Source organism: Carassius auratus, chromosome 41, assembly GCF_003368295.1.
Source record: "Carassius auratus strain Wakin chromosome 41, ASM336829v1, whole genome shotgun sequence".
Lineage (NCBI taxonomy): Eukaryota > Metazoa > Chordata > Actinopteri > Cypriniformes > Cyprinidae > Carassius > Carassius auratus.
In genome coordinates, this window is record NC_039283.1 from 25,713,686 (window position 1) to 25,729,757 (window position 16,072).

Genomic DNA, 16,072 nt, shown 5'->3' on the forward strand with positions numbered 1-16,072 from the left:
AAAGTCGAAATTATAACATGAAAAATAATAATTATACGGTAAAAAGTCCAAATTATTAGATGAAAAGTCGAAATTATAACATGAAAAATCATAACTAAGAGATAAAAGTTGAAATTATTAGATGATGAGATTTTTTTATTTTTCGACTAATATTATGAAATTTTAATGAATTATAATGTCGAAATTATGAGATGACAATTTTTAATTCTAACATGAAAAATAATAAATATAAGGTAAAAAGTCGAAATTATGAAATGAAACGTTGAAATTATGAAATGAAAAGTCGAAATTATAACATGAAAAATCATAACTAAGAGATAAAAAGTTGAAATTATTAGATGATGAGATTTTTTTATTTACTAATATTATGACATTTTAATGAATTATAATGTCGAAATTATGAGATGACAATTTTTAATTCTAACATGAAAAATAATAAATATAAGGTAAAAAGTTGAAATTCTGAAATTAAAAGTCGAAATTATGAAATGAAAAATGGAAATTATAACATCAAAATAATAAATATAAGATGAAAAGTCAAAACTATGAATGAAAAGTTGAAATTATAACATTTAAAAAATAATAATTATAAAGTAAAAAGTCGAACTTATGAAATGAAAAGTCAAAATTATAAAATGAAAATCATAACTATGAGATAAAAAATTTTAATTATGAAATTATAAGATGAAAGGTAAAAAAAAAACACTATTAACTTAATTTAGAATTTTTTGTATTCTAATATTATGACTTTTTAATTCGTAATTTATTTTAAAATATCGAGTTTCCAAGCCATATTTCCCATATTTTATCTCATAATTAAGAATATCAGTTTCGACCTTATAAGATTTGTCATAATTTCCACCTGGTAGGGCAATGTCAAGTCATCATTTCTCATTAGTCATAATTATGATTTACCAAAGCATTATTATAATTTTTTTTCTTCTAACATGGTGCAAATGGGCTTTCATACCAAACAGACCCAAATTTAAGACATTATGACAAATAATTATGGTGTTACTGTAGTAAATATGTGTTGTTCATTAATCATTCATGTTAGTTAATAAATTAACTAAAATTATTGAGCCTGATTGTAAAGTGTTATAGATAAATCTTTACATGTGAATGAATAAAGCGACATGAGAATAATTTTAAGTGCTAATATTTCATCTCAGTTCATCAAGTTTAGAATCTAAACCATCCCAGATTTGCAGATGAATCAGTTTGTTGATAATCGGTCAAATGATTCAGTTCGATTCATTCGAACAGTTAACACTGAATCGTTTGGATATTGGACATTAGGTGGATATTTACGTATAGTCCATTTGAAGAAAACAAAACTTGTCTTCTTTCTGTTAACAAAGCAGCTCTTTTCTATATGAACTCAGTGAATCTTTCCCAGAAAGCACAGGTACGTCTGAAAGAGGTCTGTTAAAGATCGCTTCATCTGGAAAGCATCTGCTGTGTACAAACATCTGACAGACATCTCTAAAATATCAGTTTTACATTCATTCTACATTTTAAAGAAATATTCTAAACGTCTATTTAACATCTGATACAAAACATCCTTTAGATGTATTGCAGATACTCTAAAAAAATATGTCTTGCAGATGCCATATAGACATTTCTGTGATGTCAGTGTTGCAATTGACTCAATTTAGTCTCGTTGAGGACTAGTGTGTTGCACTGACACTAAAAAAAATGTGTGCAAAGACATTAAAAGTACATTAGAATGACAGTTTGAGGAATTGCTGAACTGATTCAGCCCAAGTGTGAATTAAACTGAGAAATACAGCGAATCTTGGCCACAAAATAAAACATGAGGAGGAAGTTTTAGGAGAGGAAATGGGTGAAAATGTGAGCATGAGTCAGACAAGCACATGGTGAACTTTACATGACATAGAAGATGCTGAGCTAAATATTAATAAATTAATAAAACAACACAATTCTACAAAAATGATTCAGTTTTTGATATGACATATTAAACATTTATTTTATTTAAAAAAAGACCAATTTCAGTTTCATTTAGTTAAAAAATATGTTTTTGTTGTTGTTTTTTTAGTTTTTTGTGCTTTGTGAATAAGCAGCTTTTGTGTAAGCATATTCCTTTTCTGCTTTATCCTCCATAACTATTTTCCATAAAGTGCATGCATTACTACAGTGAAGATGTTGGAGCAGGAACGTCATGGGACTGCAGATCAGTGTTACGAAACATGCCAGACCTTCACTTCTGACTTCCTTAAACACTAAAAAAGAGCAGAAAGTCCCCCGGCGGCATCAGTGTGTGTCGTCCATCCATCTGACTGGAGCTCATGGCCCTGGACACACTGATCCGGATCTTTACCATCATGTCAGGTGAGCGATATTTACTCAGTTAATTTGTTTCATTAAATCAGCATATGATCAGGATGCAGTGATCATTTTCTCTGAACATCATCTCAGCACAAACCTATTCAGACTCTCAGACGCATAACTTCCCTGTTTCCATATTCTGATCCTGTTGTGAAATAATCTGTCCTGTGCTGATCTGAAGACACATGTGATGACGAGGACCATAAAAGCACAGTGTTTTACAGTCATTAGAGTTGGACATTTTTAATGAGCAGCTGTTGGTGATGAGATGTGAAATGTTAAAGTTTTTTGTATTTAATTTGTTTTTAGAGCATTGTTGGTAAGACCTTACAATAAGGTCTCATTAGTTTGAGTAGGTTAATGCATTAATTAACAATGAGATAACATTAGCTAAGCAATTTGTTAATGTTAATAAAATAAAATAACTGTTCATTGTATATTAAATGAAAAGTCGAAATTATGAGATGAAAAATAATAACTATAAGGTAAAGAAAATCTAAATTATGAGATGAAAAATAATAACTAAGGTACAAAGTCGAAATTATGAGATGAAAAATAATAACTATAAGGTAAAAAGTCGAAATTATAACATGAAAAATAACTATATGGTAAAAAGTCAAAACTATGAGATGAAAAATAATATCTATAAGGTAAAAAGTCGAAATTATAACATGGAAAATAATATGTATAGCGTAAAAAGTCAAAACTATGAGAAAATAATATCTATGAGGTAAACAAATTAAAATTATAACTTGAAAAATAATAACTATAAGGTAAAAAGTAAAAACTATGAGATGAAAAATAATATATATAAGGTAAAAAGTCGAAATTATAACATGAAAAATAATAACTATAAGGTAAAAAGTCAAAACTATGAGATGAAAAATAATATCTATAAGGTAGAAAGTCGAAATTATAACATGAAAAATAATATCTATAAGGTAAAAAGTCGAAATTATAACATGAAAAATAATAACCATAAAGGTAAAAAGTCAAAACTATGAGATGAAAAATAATATCTATAAGGTAAAAAGTCGAAATTATAACATAAAAAATAATATCTATAGGGTAAAAAGTCAAAACTATGAGATGAAAAATAATATCTATAAGGTAAAAAATTGAAATTATTACATGAAAAAGAATAACTATAAGGTAAAAAAAAATCTAAATTATGAGATGAAAAATAATAACCATAAGGTAAAAAGTCGAAATTATAACATGAAAAATAATAACTATAAGGTAAAAAGTTAAAACTATGAGATGAAAAATAATAACCATAAGGTAAAAAGTCGAAATTATAACATGAAAAATAATAACTATAAGGTAAAAAGTTAAAACTATGAGATGAAAAATAGTAACTATGAGGTAAAAAGTCGAAATTATAACATGAAAATAATATATATAAGGTAAAAAGTCGAAATTATTACATGAAAATAATATATATAAGGTAAAAAGTCGAAATTATTACATGAAAATAATAACTATTAGGTAAAAAAGTCGAATTATAACATGAAAAATAATAACTATAGGGTAAAAAGTTAAAACTATGAGATGAAAAATAATAACTATGAGGTAAAAAGTCGAAATTATAACATGAAAAATAATAACTATAGGGTAAAAAGTCAAAACTATGAGATGAAAAATAGTAACTATGAGGTAAAAAGTCGAAATTATAACATGAAAAATAATAACTATAGGGTAAAAAGTCAAAACTATGAGATGAAAAATAATATCTATAAGGTAAAAAATTTAAATTATTACATGAAAAATAATAACTATAAGGTAAAAAATCTAAATTATGAGATGAGAAATAATAACTACAAGGTAAAAAGTCGAAATTATAACATGAAAAATAATAACTATAAGGTAAAAAGTCGAAATTATAACATGGAAAATAATAACTATAAGTTAAAAAGTTAAAACTATGAGATTAAAAATAGTAACTATGAGGAAAAAAGTCGAAATTATAAAATGAAAAATAATATATTTAAGGTAAAAAGTCAAAATTCTAACATAAAAATAATATCTATAAGGTAAAAAGTCGAAATTATAACATGAAAAATAATAACCATAAGGTAAAAAGTCGAAATTATAACATGAAAAATAATAACTATAAGGTAAAAAGTTAAAACTATGAGATGAAAAATAATAACCATAAGGTAAAAAGTTGAAATTATAACATGAAAAATAATAACTATAAGGTAAAAAGTTAAAACTATGAGATGAAAAATAATAACCATAAGGTAAAAAGTCGAAATTATAACATGAAAAATAATAACTATAAGGTAAAAAGTTAAAACTATGAGATGAAAAATAGTAACTATGAGGTAAAAAGTCGAAATTATAACATGAAAATAATATATATAAGGTAAAAAGTCGAAATTATTACATGAAAATAATATATATAAGGTAAAAAGTCGAAATTATTACATGAAAATAATAACTATTAGGTAAAAAAGTCGAATTATAACATGGAAAAATAATAACTATAGGGTAAAAAGTTAAAACTATGAGATGAAAAATAGTAACTATGAGGTAAAAAGTCGAAATTATAACATGAAAAATAATAACTATAAGGTAAAAAGTCAAAACTATGAGATGAAAAATAGTAACTGAGGTAAAAAGTCGAAATTATAACATGAAAAATAATAACTATAGGGTAAAAAGTCAAAACTATGAGATGAAAAATAATATCTATAAGGTAAAAAATTTAAATTATTACATGAAAAATAATAACTATAAGGTAAAAAAATCTAAATTATGAGATGAGAAATAATAACTACAAGGTAAAAAGTCGAAATTATAACATGAAAAATAATAACTATAAGGTAAAAAGTCGAAATTATAACATGGAAAATAATAACTATAAGGTAAAAAGTCGAAATTATAACATGGAAAATAATAACTATAAGTTAAAAAGTTAAAACTATGAGATTAAAAATAGTAACTATGAGGAAAAAAGTCGAAATTATAAAATGAAAAATAATATATTTAAGGTAAAAAGTCGAAATTCTAACATAAAAATAATATCTATAAGGTACAAAGTCGAAATTATAACATGAAAAATAATATCTATAGGGTAAAAAGTCGAAATTATAACATGAAAAATAATATATATAAGGTAAAAAGTCGAAATTATAACATGAAAAATAATATCTATAGGGTAAAAAGTCGAAATTATAACATGAAAGTAATAACAATAAGGTAAAAAGTTGAAATTATTACATGAAAATAATAACTATAAGGTAAAAAGTCGAAATTATTACATGAAAATAATAACTATTAGGTAAAAAGTTGAAATTATTACATGAAGAATAATATCTATAGTAATATCTATATATAATGTTATCTATCTATATATAATGTATTAGTTAATGTAGGAATAAAAATTAACTAAGTTTAATAAATGCTTTAGCAGTATTTTCCATTCTTCATTCATGTTAACTTTAAAATTGATTAAAACTAACAATAAATACTGTACAGATTTTAAAAAACAATAAATAAAAATGACGCAAACTCACAAAAAGTCAAAAATTGTAGTGTTAACTATTAATAATGTATTAATATATGCTGACATTAAATTTATTAATTAGATTTTGTAATAAAAATTTCATAAAAATGTAATTATTTTACAGGAATGATCTCCAAAAGTAAATTGAGTTGAAGTTTGTAATATAACCCTATGCTTGCTGTTGTTGTGTGTGTTCAGTGAGTGCGTTTGGGAGGAGTGCTGCTGTCTCTGTGTCTGTCCCAGGACGAGTGCTGGCTCTGGAGGGCTCATGTCTCATCATCCCCTGCTCCTTCAGTCCTGCTCCGGACGCTCAGAAGATGGAGCTTCGGCTCGTCAGATCCTCGACGCCGTTTCTCATGATGCTGCGATGGCCGGTGTTCAGCTCTGTGCGCGGCGACATCATTCAATCCGACTTCAGAGAGCGCACGGCGCTCGCAGGGAACATCAGCGCCGGCGACTGCTCCATCAGCATCAGCAGCATCAGGAGCAACGACCAAAACACATACGTACTGCAGATGAGGGAGCAGGGTCAAAGGTCATGGCCTGCGAGCAGCCAGGTCAACATCAGCGTGACTGGTATACTCGTGTTGCTCTGATGGGATGCAATGCTATGATCGTTAACTAAAGCCAGAAAAAAAACATTTAAAATGTTACTTGAAATAAAAATTAATTTAAACTGAAATAAAATACCATTTCACCATTAATATAATATTGTAATTTTTCATTTAGTTTAACTTGTAATTGAATAGCTAATAATGAAATAACTAAAGGTGATTAGTAGTTAGTAGCTTATTAGAAATTAATATTTACATATAGCAAAAAAAATGAAATTATAAATGAAATTGTTATTTTAAAAAATGAAACAATTTTAAAAATATAAAAAATTGTATAGATATATTTAAGAACTAATAAAAATGACGAAAACAACATAATCTCTCAATTTAACTAAAATTCAAATGTAAAAACAGTGAATCTAAAAATCTAAAAATAAACTTAAAATATTTTTAAAAATTCAAGTCAAATTAAAATTCCTACAACTTTAAAGTTAAAACTAAAAAATGTATAAAATCAAATATAATTCAAAATATAAAAATAAAACATTTAGAAAATAAAATAAAAACCGCAACTATAAAAATAAAATCTAATTCAAAATAGAAAAAATATACATTTAAAAAATTATCAAAATAACAAAAATAAAAAAGTGTAACTTTAAAATGTAAATGTATAATTGAAAATAATAATTCACAATATTAATAAAAATATAAATAAAAAATAAATAAAATCGAAAAAAATCAAAACAAAACATAGACATTTAAAAATATAAAAATAACAAAGCCAAAAAAACTTTACAATTAAATTTAATAATTGAAAATAAAAAATAACATTAATAAAATATAAACATATTATAAAAAAGTAATAAATTAATTTGTAACAATTAATTAATAAAAAAAGACAAAACTGCACAACAAAATGACTAAAACTTTAAAAATGAATGTAAAATATTAAAAAATAAATAAATAAATATATTGTGTTCAAAAAGAATTGTATGGACAATAAATAAATAAATAAAAGGCTAACTCAAGATCTTAGTACAATAATGGTAGTAAAACAGCAGTGATGTGTTGTTTGTATGTAATAACAGAATATGTATGTGTTTTTCTCACGAGGTTCGCCGGAGCCGCCGGAGCTCACGGACCCGGGGCCGGTGAAGGAGGGCCATCGGATCGTGTTGAACTGTTCGACGAGGCTCAGCTGTCCGTCTGATCGACCTCGTCTGCTGTGGAAGTGGGAGCGTGGCGATCCGACCGGGAGCAGTGTTCACGGAGACACAGAGCTGCTGCGGGACACTGGCTGGTTTCCGGTGCTTCAGACCAGCCTCGTCTTCACCGTCCCGCGGCACACAAACCCCAGAGTCAGATGTGAGGTGGAGTACCCCAATAACAGACGATCCTCGGCCACCCGCGAGATCCTCGTGCACTGTGAGAAACAAACCCTCATCTCACACAAACCCACAGAAGACTCGGCTTCTCTCCATTCAGTCTCACTGCTGCATGATATTAACTGATAGAACAGCTTCAGAAGCAGACAATAGCTCATTTTCAGACCTTTTTATTTACAGAGATGCAATTTGAATTAACTCACTTAAATATTTTAGTGTTTATATTGTATTGTAAATTATATTTTTAATTATGATCATACAATTAATTAGTTCTTAAGGTTTTAGACTTTTTATTATAACAGTTTTTTCATGAGTTTTCTGCTAATTTGGGTCTATATTTAATTATTTTTTATTATTTACATTTATTTTTTATTATTAAAATAATTTTGCTCAAAACATAAATACTACACATACTTTTTTAAATATTATAATCATATTTATAATAATAATAATAACATTTAATTATAAATTCCAGGTCAGCATTTCCATAATGTTTCTAGTTATTTGTGACTATATTTATTTTTAACTCTATAAATGTTGTTATATTTTTTATAATGATTTTACCCAGTAGCAAATTCAGTAATTGTACTTATAGTACATAATATAATATAATATAATATAATATAATATAATATAATATATTTCTAATAATTATAAATAATTACAATCTAGATGTTTTAATAACAGAATGTTTTTTAGCTTTTATTTACCAATAACTGTAATTTCCATGACGTTTGTAGTTATTTGTGGATTTACTATATTTAAATACATATTTTATAGTTAAACATTTATTTTATCGATTTTTTTTTGCCTAAAAATAACAATTTCAATAAATTTGCTAATAACAGAATTATTATTTAAGTTTTATAAATTATATTAATAATAATATTTAATCAAAATAATACAATAAAACAATTATACAATATTAATAATAACAAATATTAAAATGAATTAAAATAATTAAAAAAAATTAAAATCTGGAAATTTCAATAACTGAAATGTTCTTCGGGGTGCACATTTATAGTAAAAACAAAAATGTTTTTCCAATGATAAAAAAAGTAATAATTTCAATGTTTTATGAATTTCCAGGATTCTTCCAGGTCTATAAGTCACACTTAGGTTTAGGAAATCTGAAATAAAAAGAGGGAACCATGTATGAGCATGCATCTTGATCTCGAGATCTCGAGAGCTGACTCTGCTTGTGTTTGTGGTCTCAGTTCCTCCCAGAGACGTGTGTGTTCAGGTCGTGAGCGCGTCGGTGCGTCTCGGAGGAAACGCTCTGCTCCTCTGCTCCTGTAAGGCAGACCCCCCGGTCACGGAGTACCAGTGGTGGAGCGTCGAGGCGGGAAGCACGCGGATCCTGTCCAAACACACGCACAGCGTCCGGATCTACAACATCAGCCGAGACACGCGCATCCAGTGCAGCGCTGCTAACCGCCTGGGACGCGCCTCGTCCCCCCCGACGCCCCTCAACGCGCAGTGTGAGTTAGTTCTGCCTCCGTGACGCTTGGCGTTGAAGGTTCCAGTCCCGTATCTGTTACTGAGCATTGAAATATAATTTTCCTTCCATCTCATATTTCTTCATCACTAATGATCCTGTGGAGCTCTGTTAATATGGAAGTCCATTTCCGCCACTTCATAAAAAATAAAAAAGTAATTGAGACTTTTTATCTCACAATTTTCACTTTTTTCAATTATAAAGTTGCGAATTATAAATTCAAAATTGCGAATTTATAAACTTGCTGAGAAAAAAGTCGCTAGTCTACGGAGCAACGCACATGACATGCAAGAAAAAATAGTAGGCTAAAGGCCCATTAACACCAAGAACGATAACTATAAAAATAACTAAAAGATAACTATAAAGATAAGGATACTAGCGTCCAGACCAGCAATATTGTCTGTGTATTCTAAGCGAACACGCGTCTGCTGCTTTAAATTCTCGAGCTCATTACAGCAGGATTCTGATTGGTTGGGAATGTTTTTATCGTTCATCAGAAAAAAGAAATCGTTCTGAAAGTGATTCCAACAGGTGGCGGTATGCACTGAGAATGCAATGCGCCAAAAAATGAAAGAAGAAGAAGAAGAAGTGATTCCAACGATATCGTTTCTCTTTGCCTTTATCGTTATTGTTGCGGTGTGTACTCCGCTATTCTTTAATATTGAGAACGATTTTTTTTTACTATATCTTTATCATTATCTTTATAGTTATTGTGCTTGGTGTGAACGGGCCTTAAATCGTGTGCACGATTTACTAATTCGTTCCCTCACTGTACTAAAACGTGCACACGATTACTATTGCGTTCCCTCGATTTACTATTTCGTTCACTCGATTTATTAATTGTGTGCACGATTTACTAATTCATTCCCTCGATTTGCTAAATCATGCACACAATTTATTTACTTTTTCTTGCATGTCTTGTGCGGGGCTCTGTAATAGTCGCAAATTATAAATTCAGTGGCGGAAACGGGCTTCCATGGTTTTAGTTGGCTATAATTGCAATGCTGTTTTTTTAATAACTTCTGTTTTTGTTTTAATTTCAGTGAAAGTTTGGGTAACACTGTTTTATTTCTTCTTCTATTTTTAGTTGTTTTATTATAATTAGTTTATGTATAGTTTTTATTAATTTGTATTTAAACATTTGTAATTTAGTACTTCAGGTGAAATTAACATAAAATTAGATTTTTTAAGGATTGTATTTAGTTTCATTTAATGTTTATCTTATTTAAAGTAACAATATTTTTATGGTTTTACATTTAATTTTAGGGTTTAATGTTAAGTACGATTGAGATACTAGTTTTTATTATTTTCAGTTTGTTTTAATTCCTATATCCTTCTTTTTGTTTTAATTATAATTCACATTATAATAAATTTGTTGTGTATTTTTGTGATTTTTCTAGTATTTTTATTTTTTTATATATGTTTACATAATTTTTACTCATGATTTCAGTTTTACATTGTTAAACTGACATTAAATGGAAAATGTTGCCTTGTTTTTTTTTATATCATTTTATTCCCATTAACGTCAAGTAACAAATATGTTTATATATTTTTTTACTTATTTTAAATTTTAGTTTATATTTTAATATCAAGATGCCACTATATTTTCTGTTAATATTTTTAATTAGTTTTTACTTTTAGATATTTTTTTATTTAGTTCACGTTTTAGTAACTTTGTGTTTGTGTCATGTTCTTTTTTTAATGTCTATAGTTTTTATTCATTTTTACTTCAGTTTTAGTTTCAGTTATTTTAGTGCTAAGAATTGTACTAAATTATTATAATTTTTTTACAGTTAACATTTATATATATCTCATGTTCTCATGGTTCTGTGTCTCGTGGTTCTGTGTCTCATGTTCTCGTGTTTCTGTTTCTCCTGGTTCTGTGTCTCATGTTCTCTTTTGTCTCATGTTCTCCTGGTTCTGTGTCTTGTGTTCTCGTGGTTCTGTGTCTCGTGTTCTTGTTTGTCTCATGTTCTCGTGGTTCTGTGTCTCCTGTTCTCGTGGTTCTGTGTCTCGTGTTCTCCTGGTTCTATGTCTTGTGTTCTCCTGGTTCTGTGTCTCGTGTTCTCCTGGTTCTGTGTCTCATGTTCTCTTTTGTCTCATGTTCTCCTGGTTCTGTGTCTCATGTTCTCCAGGTACTGTGTCTCATGTTCTCTTTTGTCTCATGTTCTCCTGGTTCTGTGTCTCGTGTTCTCCAGGTACTGTGTCTCATGTTCTCCTGGTTCTGTGTCTCGTGTTCTCCTGGTTCTGTGTCTCGTGTTCTCCTGGTTCTGTGTCTCATGTTCTCTTTTGTCTCATGTTCTCCTGGTTCTGTGTCTCGTGTTCTCCAGGTACTGTGTCTCATGTTCTCCTGGTTCTGTGTCTCGTGTTCTCCTGGTTCTGTGTCTCATGTTCTCCTGGTTCTGTGTCTCCTGTTCTCGTGGTTCTGTGTCTTGTGTTCTCCTGGTTCTATGTCTCATGTTCTCTTTTATCTCATGTTCTCCTGGTTCTATGTCTTGTGTTCTCCTGGTTCTGTGTCTCATGTTCTCCTGGTTCTGTGTCTCATGTTCTCCTGGTTCTGTGTCTCGTGTTCTCCAGGTACTGTGTCTCGTGTTCTCCTGGTTCTGTGTCTCGTGTTCTCCTGGTTCTGTGTCTTGTGTTCTCCTGGTAGGTACTGTGTCTCGTGTTCTCCAGGTACTGTGTCTCGTGTTCTCCTGGATCTGTGTTTCGTTTTTTCCTGGTTCTGTGTCTCGTGTTCTCCTGGATCTGTGTCTCGTGTTCTCCTGGTTCTGTGTCTCATGTTCTCCTGGTTCTGTGTCTCCTGTTCTCGTGGTTCTGTGTCCCGTGTTCTCCTGGTTCTATGTCTTGTGTTCTCCTGGTTCTGTGTCTCGTGTTCTCCTGGTTCTGTTTCTCATGTTCTCTTTTGTCTCGTGTTCTCCTGGTTCTGTGTCTCGTGTTCTCCTGGTTCTGTTTCTCATGTTCTCTTTTGTCTCGTGTTCTCCTGGTTCTGCGTCTCGTGTTCTCCTGGTTCTGCGTCTCTTGTTCTCCTGGTTCTGCGTCTCGTGTTCTCCTGGTTCTGCATCTCGTGTTCTCCTGGTTCTGCGTCTCGTGTTCTCCTGGTTCTGCATCTCATGTTCTCCTGGTTCTGTGTCTCGTGTTCTCCTGGTTCTTTGTCTCGTGTTCTCGTGTCGTGTTCTCCTGGTTCTGTGTCTCGTGTTCTCCTGGTTCTGTGTCTCGTGTTCTCCTGGTTCTGTGTCTCGTGTTCTCGTGTCGTGTTCTCCTGGTTCTGTGTCTCGTGTTCTCCTGGTTCTGTGTCTCGTGTTCTCCTGGTTCTGTGTCTCGTGTTCTCCTGGTTCTGTGTCTCGTGTTTTCGTGTCGTGTTCTCCTGGTTCTGTGTCTCGTGTTCTCCTGGTACTGTGTCTCGTGTTCTCCTGGTTCTATGTCTCATGTCTCATGTTCTCCTGGTTCTATGTCTCGTGTTCTCCTGGTTCTGCGTCTCGTGTTCTCCTGGTTCTGCGTCTCATGTTCTCCTGGTTCTGTGTCTCGTGTTCTCCTGGTACTGTGTCTCGTGTTCTCCTGGTTCTATGTCTCATGTCTCATGTTCTCCTGGTTCTATGTCTCGTGTTCTCCTGGTTCTGCGTCTCGTGTTCTCCTGGTTCTTTGTCTCGTGTTCTCGTGTCGTGTTCTCCTGGTTCTGTGTCTCGTGTTCTCCTGGTTCTGTGTCTCGTGTTCTCCTGGTTCTGTGTCTCGTGTTCTCCTGGTTCTGTGTCTCGTGTTTTCGTGTCGTGTTCTCCTGGTTCTGTGTCTCGTGTTCTCCTGGTACTGTGTCTCGTGTTCTCCTGGTTCTATGTCTCATGTCTCATGTTCTCCTGGTTCTATGTCTCGTGTTCTCCTGGTTCTGCGTCTCGTGTTCTCCTGGTTCTGCGTCTCATGTTCTCCTGGTTCTGTGTCTCGTGTTCTCCTGGTACTGTGTCTCGTGTTCTCCTGGTTCTATGTCTCATGTCTCATGTTCTCCTGGTTCTATGTCTCGTGTTCTCCTGGTTCTGCGTCTCGTGTTCTCCTGGTTCTGCGTCTCATGTTCTCCTGGTTCTGTGTCTCTGCAGACGCTCCGCTGATTCTGTCTCGCTCGTCCTGTGACTGGGACGGGACACTGTTGTCCTGCTCTTGTGTCGTGGACTCGAACCCTCGTCCCGCCGTCACCTGGAGTGTGAACGGCTCTCACCTGCCGGATGGGTTTAACACCTCGTCTTCTTCTTATGTAAACCACACGCTGACAGTGACGCTCCGCGGGATCTCAGACGCACCGCTGCGGGTGGAGTGTCACGCTGTCAGCGCTCTGGGAAACCACTCACACCTGCTCTATGAGCCTCACGAGGGTACGACACACTACAACTATTCACCCATCTGCTGGTGTTTTTAATATTTGCATAAATGTTTAAATATTTAAAGAAAAAAGTTTGCATATTCCAAATGTTTCTGCATGTTCCACCTGGTTTTGTGATCCTATAAGATGCTGAAGGTGTTGTGTTTGTCAGCAGGTGATCTGAAGTGGACTGTAATCCCGACAGCTGGTGCGGTGCTTCTGCTGCTGCTTCTGCTGCTGGTTTTCTGCTGCTGCAGGACAAACCGAAGGTACAGTAAGATGCTCGGAGCTCATGTGTTCATCTCATCTGACCGTCAGTGTAATATCATCTGAGCTGTTTCTTGTCTTAAAGGAGACGTGTGATGGCCTACAGGCCTCCAGCCGTGCATCCTGAGCTTCAGGGCCTCTATCAGGAGCGAATGCCTCTCTACATTAACTGCAGCGAAGTCACAAACGTCTACAGCAACGGCAGCTACCAGCTCATCTACCAGAACTGCACTCCGCTCTTCGTGCGGAGCAAACAGGTGCTCTAAAGGGCTCATAGTCATATCTGAAGTCACATTTTTAGACATTTGTCAACAATTTTAAATATATTACTTTTTATTTTTTAATGTAGATTCTTTTTGGATTGTTTTGTTTTGAATTTTGGATTATATATTTTTTTATTTTATTTAATCATTAATTTATTCATTCATTCAGTCATTGGTTTATTCATTCATTCATAAAAAAAATTCCTAAAGGTCCAAATTAAACATTTATTAAAACAATAAAAAATTATAAATAAAATAATTATTTAAAAAATGTAGTAAAATAATAAACTTTGTTTTCAATATTATATTTTTTTAATATTATTAATTAATATTTTATTTGTATTTTTTTATTTAATTTTTATTTTTGTTTGTTTGTTTTGAATTTGGATATTTTTTTTTTTACTTATTCCAAAAATTCCAAAATAAACATTTATTAAAGCCCTATATCATACAAATAATGTTATGTGGAAGTCATGGGGGAAAAATAAATAATAACATTTCTTTTCAATTATTTTTTATTATTAAAATATTTAATCATTTTTTATTTTACTTTATTTTTTCACATTTTTTATTTTACTTTTTTAACAGTTTTGAATTGTTATTCTAAATGTGTTCTTTAATCTAAATGTGTTATTTTTTAAATAATTAAAACAATTTGTATTTTTCTAATTTAAAATTTTTTTATTTGGATTTTTGTTGTTTGTTTTGAATTTTTTTAATATTTTCCCCAAAAGTTACATAATAAACATTTATTAAAGCCCTAAATTATACAAATAATGTTATATGGAAGTCATGGGGGGAAAATAAATAATGAAATATTTAATGGGTTTTATTATTTTACATTTATTTTTTCAAATTTCTATTTGACTTTTTAATTGTTTTTAATCAAAAAAACTAATTTAAACTAAACATTATATATATATATATATATATATATATATATATATATATATATATATATATATATATTTTTTTTTTTTTTTTTTTTTTTTTTTATGTACTTATTCCTAAAATTCCAAAACAACATTTTAATGAAACCCTGAAATTATAAAAAGAATGTTTTGTTAAAATTATAAGTGGAAGTCATGGGGACAAATACATAATAAATGGTCTGTATTAATAACAGTTATGTGGACTAGCTGCAGGTGATGTTGTTGGTCTGTGTTCCAGATGCACAAGAGACAGAGACGCGGAGCGAGACGCCAGGCACTGAACCCCGTCGCTGTGGACTCAGACACAGCTGTGTATGTGGAGGTCATATGAGCTCAGACTGTCCTTGTGCTTCAGCTCACCTCCAGAAATAAAGAGTCAATAAACTGTGTGTTTGGCATTTCAATCAGTGTGATCAATATGCAGTGATTAAATAGTTCCTTTTATTCCATTTTATTAACATTTATATCTGATTACAATATTTTTTTATTGTTAGTTTTAGTTTTAATTTTATTAGTTTTTATTATCATTTTGAGATCATTTTTATTTTAATATCTCCCATTTTTATTTTCATTTTAGTAAGATTTTGTAATTTTTAAAAAAGGTAATGGTTAAAGTCCCTCAGAGGACTTTTATTCTGCAGTCTAGCGCTCGTAGCTGTATATATATATATATATATATATATATATATATATATATATATATATATATATATATATATAAACTAAATGTAAAACTATTTAGAAATATCTAAATAAAATAAACAATAAAATTAAAACAAATAAAAACTAATTCAAAATATTAATAAAAACTATAATAGATACTAAAATAACACTGGTATTATTTTTTGTGGTGTTAAATTAATTTATTTTTGTTAACTAACAAAGTGCAATTTGAAACTCATAAAATGCATATTACTTTGATAATATTGCTTGTTACGCATGCAAAAATGATCATTTTTATTAAATGACAA

The 16,072-nt window shown here is 30.8% G+C and overlaps 1 protein-coding gene across 4 annotated transcripts; it reads left to right on the top strand.

The window, feature by feature from the left end:
• The first annotated feature begins 2,193 nt into the window (after positions 1-2,193).
• Positions 2,194-15,505, top strand: LOC113059408 (sialoadhesin). 4 transcript variants are annotated; one of them, XM_026227878.1, is made up of 8 exons: positions 2,194-2,352; positions 6,059-6,436; positions 7,528-7,839; positions 9,017-9,280; positions 13,380-13,652; positions 13,812-13,908; positions 13,992-14,163; positions 15,340-15,505. In XM_026227878.1, the coding sequence occupies exons 1-8, from the start codon at positions 2,310-2,312 to the stop codon at positions 15,430-15,432; spliced, it is 1,632 nt and encodes a 543-aa protein (XP_026083663.1). In that variant the 5' UTR covers positions 2,194-2,309; the 3' UTR covers positions 15,433-15,505. The 4 variants fall into 4 exon arrangements, with proteins under 4 accessions (XP_026083663.1, XP_026083666.1, XP_026083664.1 ...); XM_026227881.1 differs by having other exon boundaries at positions 13,995-14,163; XM_026227879.1 differs by having other exon boundaries at positions 13,815-13,908.
• Positions 15,506-16,072: the final 567 nt, after the last annotated feature.

Excerpts from the sequence above, each read along its gene's own strand:
- LOC113059408 (XM_026227878.1), top strand. The coding sequence starts at position 2,310 with ATGGCCCTGGACACACTGATCCGGATCTTTACCATCATGTCAG. Across the intron at positions 7,840-9,016 it reads CCGCGAGATCCTCGTGCACT|TTCCTCCCAGAGACGTGTGT; the intron begins GTGAGAAACAAA and ends TTGTGGTCTCAG. Across the intron at positions 9,281-13,379 it reads GACGCCCCTCAACGCGCAGT|ACGCTCCGCTGATTCTGTCT; the intron begins GTGAGTTAGTTC and ends GTGTCTCTGCAG.